The sequence below is a fragment of the Diadema antillarum genome, unplaced genomic scaffold (assembly GCF_040938485.1).
Source record: "Diadema antillarum isolate AM-2024a unplaced genomic scaffold, OU_Dant_1.0 seq00000098_RagTag, whole genome shotgun sequence".
Classification (NCBI taxonomy): domain Eukaryota; kingdom Metazoa; phylum Echinodermata; class Echinoidea; order Diadematoida; family Diadematidae; genus Diadema; species Diadema antillarum.
This window is the reverse complement of record NW_027271187.1, coordinates 462366-473288: the sequence shown is the minus strand read 5'-3', so window position 1 is coordinate 473288 and position 10923 is coordinate 462366. Positions and strand designations below refer to the sequence as shown.

Here is a 10923-nt window from a genome sequence, read left to right as displayed (position 1 = left end):
TGCCTTCAAAGTCTAAACCACATTTGGAGTTCAACAGGACTTGTCCCTGAGGTTGCCTCGACAGCAAAAACCCAAAAAATTAGAGCGTTCTGGCCGTCCAACATCTCCTGCATGCGCTGGACATGGTCATGCATGCATCACACCATCATATGTCTATACTTAACTCACACACTGGCAGCATTCATTCTATACTGGCCTCACACAGAACGCGGAGGGATAAGAGTTTAGAAAGATGACTCTGGAGGCGATAAGAAGAGTCAAACTTTCTGACATCGACAAATTGCAGTCCCGGCGAATGCCCATCCAGGTGAATGTGCACACCTAAACACGAACATTCCATGCATGCGAGGTGAGGTAGTATCAAAGTACGGACTGAGACCGCTTTAGTCGGCTCTTCTCTCCGCCCGACTTCGACTTCGCCCTGAAGGAGCGCAGCTCAGAAGTGTGCGCCTCATGGTCCATTGGTATGTAGCTCTTTGGTTCACAAAACTCCTGCAATGTATATCAATGGAGAGTTACAGTGCATAACACATCAATGCTAAATGTACATCTACGGCATAAGCTAAGGATTATGCTTTGAGAATTACAATCGTAATTTGATCATCAACAGTTTAACTGGCTGCTATATTACAAGATGCATTACTAGTAACATGTCCTTTGCTAAAACACATTTTGAATTAATTATGCAAATCTAATGGATAAAAAGTGAGTAGTAGGGGCATTTCAACCTTACATGTGAATTACCATTACTTTGCCAAATAAGGCCTTGTACAGTTTATTAGAAAAGAAGAAAATGTGGTGTAGCCTTGATTCAATAACAATGTTATACAAGCAATATACAAGTACAAACAAAAATTAAGAAAAACCATTTGAGCCAGAAGAACAAAATGGATCTAAATGAAACTATCAAAAACACTTTACATATATTGTACTTGATACCAGTACTTTGTTTCTAAACTTCCCATTCATATAGAAAAGGAGTAACTTTGTCAGCAAACACCCCAAACTAAACCAAAAAATCTATCTAGTTGACCTGGATGCACATTTTCATGCCTACTGGAAATCAAGCCATGCAACTATTTGTGGGTTTTGTGATGCACTGTCACTGGTTGCTGTAATTAGTTGGTAGGTTCATTGCCATTTGGTGTAATATCAGATGGTCTACTTCCCAGATCGTCTAACATCACTAGGGCTAAACGCATTTGGTCTACTATCAATTTTGTCTAATGCCTGTTTGGTCCAATCCTCACTCGTTCTAATGCCCAGTTTGGCTAATCATCGTCTTTTCTAATGACCAAAGGGTCTAATGGCAATTTTGCCTACAATACTGTATTTGGATTTTTTTTTGTCAGACTTCCTCTGACATACCATGGGTATTAGTGTAGCCCATCTGGAAGTAGACCAACTGGTAATGAGGCTAATTAAGTGGCAATTGGACTAAACGGTCATTAGATGAGCTAGTTGTAGATAAAACAGGATCAGATCATGTCGGTTGAGACTAAACTGCTATTAGAGGAAGTGGGATTAGACTAAGTGATAGATCGCCATTTGGCTTAATTAAAGGTACTGTTTACCATTGGGAGCAGTGATTTAAAAAATGTTCGAGATATCACATTTGACGCATTTGTGTAGAGCAGTTGTATCATACAAACATCTTACCATATAAAAAATTTGCAATAAAGCCTAAAATATAAGGAGATATCACTATTTTCTCCTCTAAACCATAACTGTACACGGTTTAGTCTAGAAACATTCTTATTATACCTATCGTTCACATTTTGTATATTTAACAATACTTAACATTGATTATACGGATACGAATCTTTACATTGGTTGTTTCTATCCCTAACTCACATTTTTAGAACTATTTTGAAGCACTAAAGCTGGGTTTTTGTTTCATCTGCAAATGGTAAATAATGCCTTTCCAAAGACAAAGTCTCACCGTGCTGTAATGGTAAAAGGCCTTGTAGCCTTCGTTCAAGAGGTAGAGTTCAGGGTAGAAGAGGGCGGGGTAGTTCTCAAGGTTGGCCGATCGGTCGTGCTTCCGGAGGTACCGGAGGAGCCGGGGTCCCCGGTGCGACGAGAATTCGCAGTGGAAGATGAAGATGCGCCTCTTCCTGGTGGTGAGGGGTGGCAGGGGGTGATCCAAGAACATCTTCTTTATTTCCTCCTCCTGGTAGATATTGATTGCACCCTGAGACGAACGGAATACATACATGTGAAGATGAGAAATACATCACCGTTGCTAAGACAATGAGGATGAATCTTAGGATATACGACCAAAGAGGAGGAGAAGCGTATCTGAATGCCATCGTAGCCACTACTAACCATGGCCCAAAATCACAAATTTTGGAAGAGAGAAAAGCAGAGGGGGATAGAATATCAACAAAGCACAGGAAGAATGTATAGGCTAAAGCAATGGAGCGAGAGAGAGAGGGGGAGAGGGAGAGAGAGAGAGAGAAGGGGGGGGGGTGGAGGAAGGAACACAGGGAAAAGCAAAATAAAGCTACATAGAAAAATTATACTTGCTTATTGACTTGAATTGAATGATTTAATATAGGTTTTCCTGCCCAATGCCATCAGATTTGCACTTGAATTAAGGAGAAGGCGTTTGTATTCAAGCAAATTTTGTCAACGCTGTGCTATCATGGTTCATTCTAATTCTTTGAACATTCAAGCTTGTTTCATGTCATCCCTTCTAGATACTATTTCATTCAATTTAGAGAGAAATTTGTTCAAGTTAATGATGAATGTACCCAATTTTTATCAAATAAACTTCGAATTCCTATTGTAATTGTATGCTCTGCAACATTTCATAAGCAGTTTCTTAGTATCTCACAAAAAGCTAAAAGTTCAATCCTCCTCTCAACCAATACTATACCATCCCTTTAAATCGGCTCTGGAGGACTAGGCGATTAAGAGAGAGTCCCGAGTTTACAGGCAGCAAGGAGACTCGAACCAGGACCATCTTGGTTTATGGTCTGTGGTTTCATCCACTGGGCCACTACAGGACTTCCTTACAAGTAAGACTTGCTAGTTTGTAGTCCCTTATGTCACGCTGTGCCAAATACATCACATTTTGTTATTATTGCAGACGTGAGACACCAGGCAACAAAAAGTGCAACTCGTGCGACTACCGCCTTGTCCCTCCACTCACTTGTATGTGACCGCCCGCGTATTCGTAGGGGTATCTGCAGTCGATGATGTAGTACTCGCCGATCTCGTCGCTGAACTCCGACCGCAGTAGCTGGCACATGGTCTCGGGTGTGATGCTCTTTAGGTCTTTCTGTTTTCCGCACACAGTGGGCAAGCAGCAAGACTGGACAGACAGCCGTGGGCAAGGGGAAAAGAGATATAGGGTTTAACAAGCACAGATCTACACATGGAACCTTTTACACTGGGTTGAGGCGTAAGTCCGCTGCTACGAGTTTTTGCAACCTTGTATCACAGCTCAAGTAAAATTTCATTCGGTAGCTTTGAACAGATACATAGGCATCTAAAATCCTTCCTTAGATTCCTTACCCACTGTAGATAAGAAAAAAGACAAGCCTCATCTTAGAATGCTTCTAAATGCTGAGAAAAATGGCTTTGAAATTATGGTTGTATTGAAGTGCATCAACTTGCTCAATAGTAGTGCTTGAGACCATAAGGGCTTTAGAAAGGCAAAGCAACTGCTATGACAAGTTTTGTCATAATAAACTGGAATTTTGCATACTCATCAGGCATACGCAATTTTGAATTTTCTTTTAGTGTAATTGCTACTTCAGCTTTGAAATGTTTTTGCAGGTTTAATTATGCATTTTTATGTTCTTCATGGACAGAAGATGGAGAAACTGATCAATGTACAGCAGCAAAGGAAAATAATTGCTTCACAAAAACTTTAAAAACTCCCCAGCAAATCCCCTATAAATTCTATGCTTCCAAACCTTCAGATTCACATGGTAGGAAGGATGACTCTCGGATAAATTCTCCAAAAGAGTTTGCAGACTTTGTGGACCCTTCACACGCATTGCTTAACCTACCAGAAAATCAGCCTAGATTTCTTCTTTTTTTTCCCCCTGAATGTACGGACACATTAGGTGAAAAGCATTTAAGCATAAGTCAGATTCCATTCAAATATTCTGAAATAATATGGCTTATTAAGATTGACAACAGATTTAGAAAGTTCCACTCTTCTTCCAGAGTATGCACTGTGATAAAACCTTACTGATCTGACAGCAGGAATCCAATACTGGGGGTTGACGTCGATGGAAAGAAACAATCACTGTTTCATCAGTACAACTGGGGCAACATTATCCTGCACAAACATAATCACTCAGCACTATCAGAGGCAAAAGTCCAGAATAAGACGGAGGCGCATCTTACCTTGGTCCTGTCTCCAATCAGCTCTGTTTGACTCCCCTCCACCGACAGGGCGTGGTCGATGCTCTGGAAGTACGGGTCGTTGGGCGACATCATCGAAAGAGAGCGGAACAACTTCCTTGATGAGGGTGCATCCTGAGAATAAGAACAAAAGAGAAAATTTACAAAGTCCATACATCAGTGTCAATGTCATGCATTCAAACAAGAACAGTGGATGAAAACAACCGTACAGATGAAAGATGTAATAAAAATGAGAAGAGAAAATGAAACTTCTGATGTGGTACTCCTATGCACAGATTAGAAAATGGTAGAATGCTTTTTAACTGCTGTGACAGAAATAAACATTATGCTACCGAAAGTGAAGAGAAATATAACACTGCTCCAATAACTATTTTCGTTATATTCATTCAATTTGATTAATTTCATTTTTTTTTCTTCAACAAAAGATAATAAAATTGCATCTTGCATGCAAAGTAATTTGAATGATTATGTATTTGATTATGCATTTGCTCAACATTTGTTGCCAAACTTATCACTATCAACTATACCTTGAATAGTTCATATCTAAGAATTTACAACGGATAACCCAATTCTTCACTATTTAAAGGGATGGTATAGTATTGGTTGAGATGAGAATTCAGCTTTTAGCTTTTTGTGAAATACCACTATATGAAATGCTAGAGAGCACACGATTCTTAGAGGAATTCAAAGTTTATTTGATTAAAATTGATTTTGAAATGGCTGAGATATCCAAAAACAAAGTAATACAAAGCGATCCTAATAAACGGCAGGTAACACCTTTTTTATGAGGATTGCTTTGTTTTGGATATCTCAGCCATTTCAAAACCAATTTTCACCGAATAAACTTTGAATTCCTCTTAGAATTACACGTATATGCTCTTTCATATTTCACACAAGGATTCTCCGTATCTCTAAAAATTGTCATTAAAATATAGGTTGGAAACTGGAAGCCTCATCGGAACTGAAACGATGCCATCCCTTTCTAAAGAAAAAGAAATCAAGAAATGTTGGTTTTTACAAGACAGCTAGAGCACATGTCGTAGCCAGGGTAGTACAGGTGCATGGTAGCCTAAATCAAGTCTTGTAGTGATTCCGCATGCCTCATACTCAGTGGGCTTCCTTGTTTAATTACACACTTCAGCAGCAACAACCTCCCCGACAAGGTGACTATCCCCCCGTTCAGACTAGAGAGTTCTCGTATGGATATACCCGTATGGATATAGCACGTCTTTATGTGTCTGAATGCTCTAATATTGAAACGTCGTATCAATATACGTCATATATCGAAATGATGATTTGAGCATTGTTTCAAATCATTATCCTATATCCATATGATGTATATTGTGTCTGAACGCTCTCATATCCATACGTCGTATGAGTATGCAAAGCTTATTCGCAGCGCGCGCCGCGCTCACATATCCGCGGGGCATGGTGCTGACAGATGATCTAGCGCGAACTAGTGGAATACCGGATGAATCTAAGGCAGAGTATAAACACTATGCGCAAAGCCTGCGTAAATTACGTACTGCTCATGGAAGAGAATCAAGTCTACTCAAGAAATATCGTTTGTGCGCAAGGTCTGAATGCTCTGATACGATTATCATATAACGGGGCGCTGTGTCTGAACGCTCTCATATCAAAACGTCGTATATCCATATGGTCATATGAATATATGATGTCTCGTTGTGTCTGAAAGCACCCTTTGTCAATTAAAAGTGTACACGTACATGCACGTGAGTTTGATAAGGAAATGAGACATGATTTTCATGGCCTGTTTTGCTCTATGTAATATTGCAAACAAAAATTAAAAAAACACATCATCATGCAGAAGTTATACCAGTAATGTGATATAGCCCTCACATAATCTGTCCTGTCTGAAAATAGGGGAGGTGAGCTCAGTAAATATTGGTAATCTACTGCTAGAATGCCTTTTACAAATGACGATAATCTATGCAAGTCAAAATGTCTGAAAGCAATAAAAGTTGGTACACACTTTATGGAGTTCTGTGTGCGGAGTCTGCGGACTGGCTATGGTGGAGCTACGGGGTCGCTTGTTCTGGACCGGACTAGGTGTGTCCCGAGGCCGCTCTGCTCGCTTCAGTAAGGACGAATTTCGCCGCACAATTGCAGGCTGGCTAGGAACTTTGAAGATTCCTTTCCGGCACTTCGGCATGGCTGATGGTGTGGTCGTTATTGCATTGCAGTCTAGACCACTGTGGGGAACTGGTCATAATTGGTGAATGAAAATAACCCAAAACAAACAATTTACAAAAGTGGAACATTTGAATTGTAGCTGAGATTAACACAGAACACAAAGTCTAAACTGGAGAAAAAGTCTGTTATACAGTACTGAATGATCTCACAAGTTTATAACGGTCCAATTCTGCACAAATCAAAACATCCAAACTAACTGAATTGAATTCAAGTGAACTAACATCATTTCAATTACGTATGAACTGTGTACGAAAAAGAGATGAAACATGGCACCAGCTGTGAAGGTTGAAACTACACCTACAGATTGAACTTACTGCCTTCAAACGACATTCGCCTTGAGGGACTTGCGGTGGTGTGTGGCTTGACCAGGTCTCCATGGATTAGACTAGCAAAACTGGCTGAAAACCCTGGTGCAGTCTCCTTGGTAACAGAGGTCGAAAGTTAAAGGTGAAGGGCAGGAAGGTGTGGTTTAGGAATTAACATATAGTAACAGCATGACCATAGCCATGTTCGTTGCAACCATAACCACAAAGAGCACTGTAAATATGGCAAATATCTAATCAGTTTGAAAACATTTAGTGGTAATCAGGTATTCACAGTCAGCATTGTGATACCACTGCACAAAGTACAAAGAGTCAAAGAGGCAAATACTTAGTTTGTGTGATATGTCCACGAGAATTTATTCTATCAGTAGTTATGTGTCGAACATTCAGCTGAATGAAAACACATGCAAACATCATGGCACTCTCTCGTGAGTTTTGCATGCTTTTAATTCTGTGGAATCAAGACTTCAATTACTGGAACATACGGCAAGCAAAAATATTTGCCTGCTTTTATTTTTGCGCCAGTTTCTGGTGGTGCGAAATGTGAAAAAACTTCCACACTGCAAAAATTTCCACTTTTACAGTTACTGTGCAGAAAAAGTGGTCTAAGCAAACACTTCTCTACAATAATTTTTGAGCTATCAAACTTCAATAACACAAAACTTAAAGCACGCTGTCAATTTTCTTCAAAATAAGATTCTTTAATGTATGTTTATATTATTCATTTTTTTGTTTTGTTTCAGCAAGATGGTAAGCTTCACATTGATAGGATAAATCAGCATTTTCTCCATATCAAGGGTTATCTACATACCTCTTGTGTATCTGCATCAAATATATCTGAAAACCCATCGTTGTCTTTCACGTCATCCTCATCATCATTAGAACTTGCTAGACTGTCATGGCGGAGTTCAATGTCCTCATCCTCCAGCTAATTAAACAAACAAACAAACAAACAAACAAACCAACAAACAAACAAACAACAAATGGACAAACAATGAAACAAGGGTGATGGAAGATGTAAAAAAAATTCCCAATATAGAAGCCTTTGTTACGTCATAAACCCTCAGCTGCACGGCGTGCCTCACCCCAGCAGAAACTAGAGAGCACGCACTTTAGTGCACGCAGGCAAACCTCAAATGCGCGCAGCGCAGGCAAACCTCAAATACGCGCAGCCTGAACTCCCAAGTTCATTGACCCTACCTGCCAAAATGTCAAAATCCTTCATAAATTCCCCCAAAATTCTCGGATCACTACCAAAAGTTAATCGTTTGGTACTTGTGTCATTCTCAACCTATCCTGCAAGTTTCATCCCAATCCGTTAACTACTTTTTGAGTTATTTTGCACACGGACAAACTAACTAACTAACTAACTAACTAACAAACTAACTAACGAACAAACCAACGGTAACGAAAACATAACTCCTCCCTTGGCGGAGGTAACTAGACTCCTCAATACAAAGCAAATCATTCGGTGAAGGTGTCAAGCTTATTTCAGATTTAGATCCTACCTTTCTATCTCAATAATTACAAATCATGGCTACTTGAGAACAATACAATCAATAACAAGGCAGGAAAACACCCTTCTTGATTTGCGTTTCTTTGTTTCTTCTTTCTCAACCTATTTGTTTAAAAACCAACGCAACTGGTGATTGTATTCCTTTGACTTCTAGACAGTGGTAAGGGCTCCAAAATATGGAAGGTCTCTGGAAGGAGAGAAGGGATACCCAATGATTAGTGTATTTTGTGGTGAGAAGAATTGAATCACAAAGATGAATCCCTGGCCTGCTGTCAGTCACCCATCAAAACCAGAAAGATTCCAAAGAGCAATCAGGGCACCATTTCATGAAAGTTGTCCGCCCCGACAATCCCAATAGTTACCATCAGTGACCAGAGCTGTTCAGCCAATCAAAACCAAGGACTTTTACTGAAATTGTCGAAGACTGACTCCTTGTCAGGGCTCATAACTTTCATGAAACGGAGCCCAGGGAGAGAGTGTTATGTTACGTGCATCCCAATGCGCAAACATCATTTTTTTAATCAGGAAGATTTTCATACATATTCATATTGTATAATCCAGACATGAATCGATATTGACACTTGCAGAAAGCCTCCTGCCACTACAGACTCAGGGGATTTTGGCAGCTCTGTTGTACACTCACCAGTGTGGCAGGTGCCGAAGTGGGTCTGTTGGAGTTTATTGCGCTGAATGAAAAGGCCTGGGCGTCCGAGGGCACTACTCTGGCTGAGAGTGGCTTGCCTGTGGGTATGCGGAACATGAATGCCCCACTCGGAGACGACTTGGTGGACCCTGCATCTTCCTCTGCCTCGCTCGGAGATGGGAGGTCAAGCTGCAATAAGGATAGAGGGCGGCAGATAGCAAGAAATCGTTTGCAAGGCCCGCAGCGAGCAGCCATTTTTTGAAAACAATGCCATGTTTCTGGGCACCACTATGCAAAGTATTGTCAATCTATTACTACCTTGTTCACAAAGTTAATCAATGCTGGATGTTGCAATTAGAGTAATGACTAGAAATAACTTCCTTTCTTTTTTCCGGAAAAGAAGCAACCTCTGACCGCTCAACATTCTCATTTCACGGAAACAATCTACTTATTTCCACCTTTCATGTCAAATTATCTTAACACTGTACATAAGTTACAACTGGAAAATGTTGGGGTTTTTTGGCCAAATTTCAGTAAACTCTGACATGAGGAGATGTTCCCAAAATGTAACTGGGGTGTCTACACCTCAAGTAACATACCTGGGCCCTGTTTCATAAAGCTGTTTGTAAAGTTACACATGACTTTACGAATGACTGGTATATGAAGTGCCAATATGTGTGCCTATTTTTCTTTTTTTTTCCTTACGTTTTAACAAAGTATGGCTATATGTCGATATTTCATCAACATTGGGGCAAAAATGCACTTTCAACTAAAAAAGTGTGTTTAAATGTAAGAATAATCATAATCATCTACAAATTTCAACTTTAGCTAACTGAAATTAACAATGATTAGGAAACACACTTGGCTTGTCATATGTAAGTCATTCGTAAAGTCTTGCGCAACTTTACGAACAGCTTTATGAAACAGGGCCCTGGGCCAACTACTGATAAAATCCATTGTCCAGTTTGCCTAGGATTGCGATACCAGGATGTTGGATAGAAGGACGAAGGCATAAAAATACTTTATTTAGCATGAAAAGCGGACGTGAAATAATGAGAAGTACAGGGACGCTGTTCGATATATTTTTGTTTTCTTCTACTGAATAATAGTTTGAGGTTGAAATGGGAAGACCTTGTTGAGGGCTTGTAATCACTGTGATGAATAATGAATTCCACAGAGATGTAGACTCATAAAGCCATAGAGTTGAACCACTTTTACTTTGTGCACTACAGTGGAACAAATATTGTGACATACGGTACTCTAGGGTACCCTGTAATCCTGACATATGGTACTCTAGGGTACTACAGGGTCACAAGTAAGCTGAGTCTACCTCATTCTGGAACAAAACACAAAGTTAGCGACAAAACACGAACCAAGGGCATAATGGATTAATTAATGAATGCAATCCCAGACAGACCGGAAAATAAACATACCAGGGAGATCCTGGATGCTGCTGTTCTCTCACGCCTTTCCTCTCCCCTGCTCTCCCCCACCGGATGCATCCAGATCCCTCCGCTCTCTCTCTCCTCCCCTTCGTGCTCCGAACCCTCGCTTCCTTCCCGTGGCCCCTGCGCCCCTTGCCCCGACTCGATTGGCCCGAAGGGAGGGAAGGGGGAGGAGGAGGGGGTGTCATGATGATGCAGTCTCACCGGCATTGAATTGAACCGTTGGAATTTGAAAGAGTGCCTAGGAGAGAAGCAAAAAACACCAGGATTGGTAGAGGTGGAACCCAACTAGTGGGGACTGACATCAATGCAAATTGGTGGGATACATATCTTGAGATATGAATTTTGAGCCAAATCTCACAATTGGTGCCTGTTTGGACATAACTATCCAAAGTAAAT

The 10923-nt window shown here is 40.5% G+C and overlaps 1 protein-coding gene across 1 annotated transcript in view; it reads right to left on the bottom strand.

Annotated features, from left to right (window-relative positions):
• LOC139726747 (M-phase inducer phosphatase 1-B-like) overlaps window positions 1-10923 on the bottom strand; it is a 35563-nt gene continuing 24640 nt past the window's right edge. The window contains exons 6-14 of the mRNA XM_071637741.1: window positions 10513-10765; window positions 9074-9268; window positions 7732-7848; window positions 6912-7014; window positions 6377-6606; window positions 4366-4497; window positions 3158-3319; window positions 1943-2194; window positions 1-492 (exon numbers count right to left, since the gene is read on the bottom strand). Coding sequence (XP_071493842.1) covers window positions 361-492; window positions 1943-2194; window positions 3158-3319; window positions 4366-4497; window positions 6377-6606; window positions 6912-7014; window positions 7732-7848; window positions 9074-9268; window positions 10513-10765 — 1576 coding nt within the window. The 3' untranslated portion in view covers window positions 1-360. The remainder of the gene's footprint in view (window positions 493-1942; window positions 2195-3157; window positions 3320-4365; window positions 4498-6376; window positions 6607-6911; window positions 7015-7731; window positions 7849-9073; window positions 9269-10512; window positions 10766-10923) is intronic.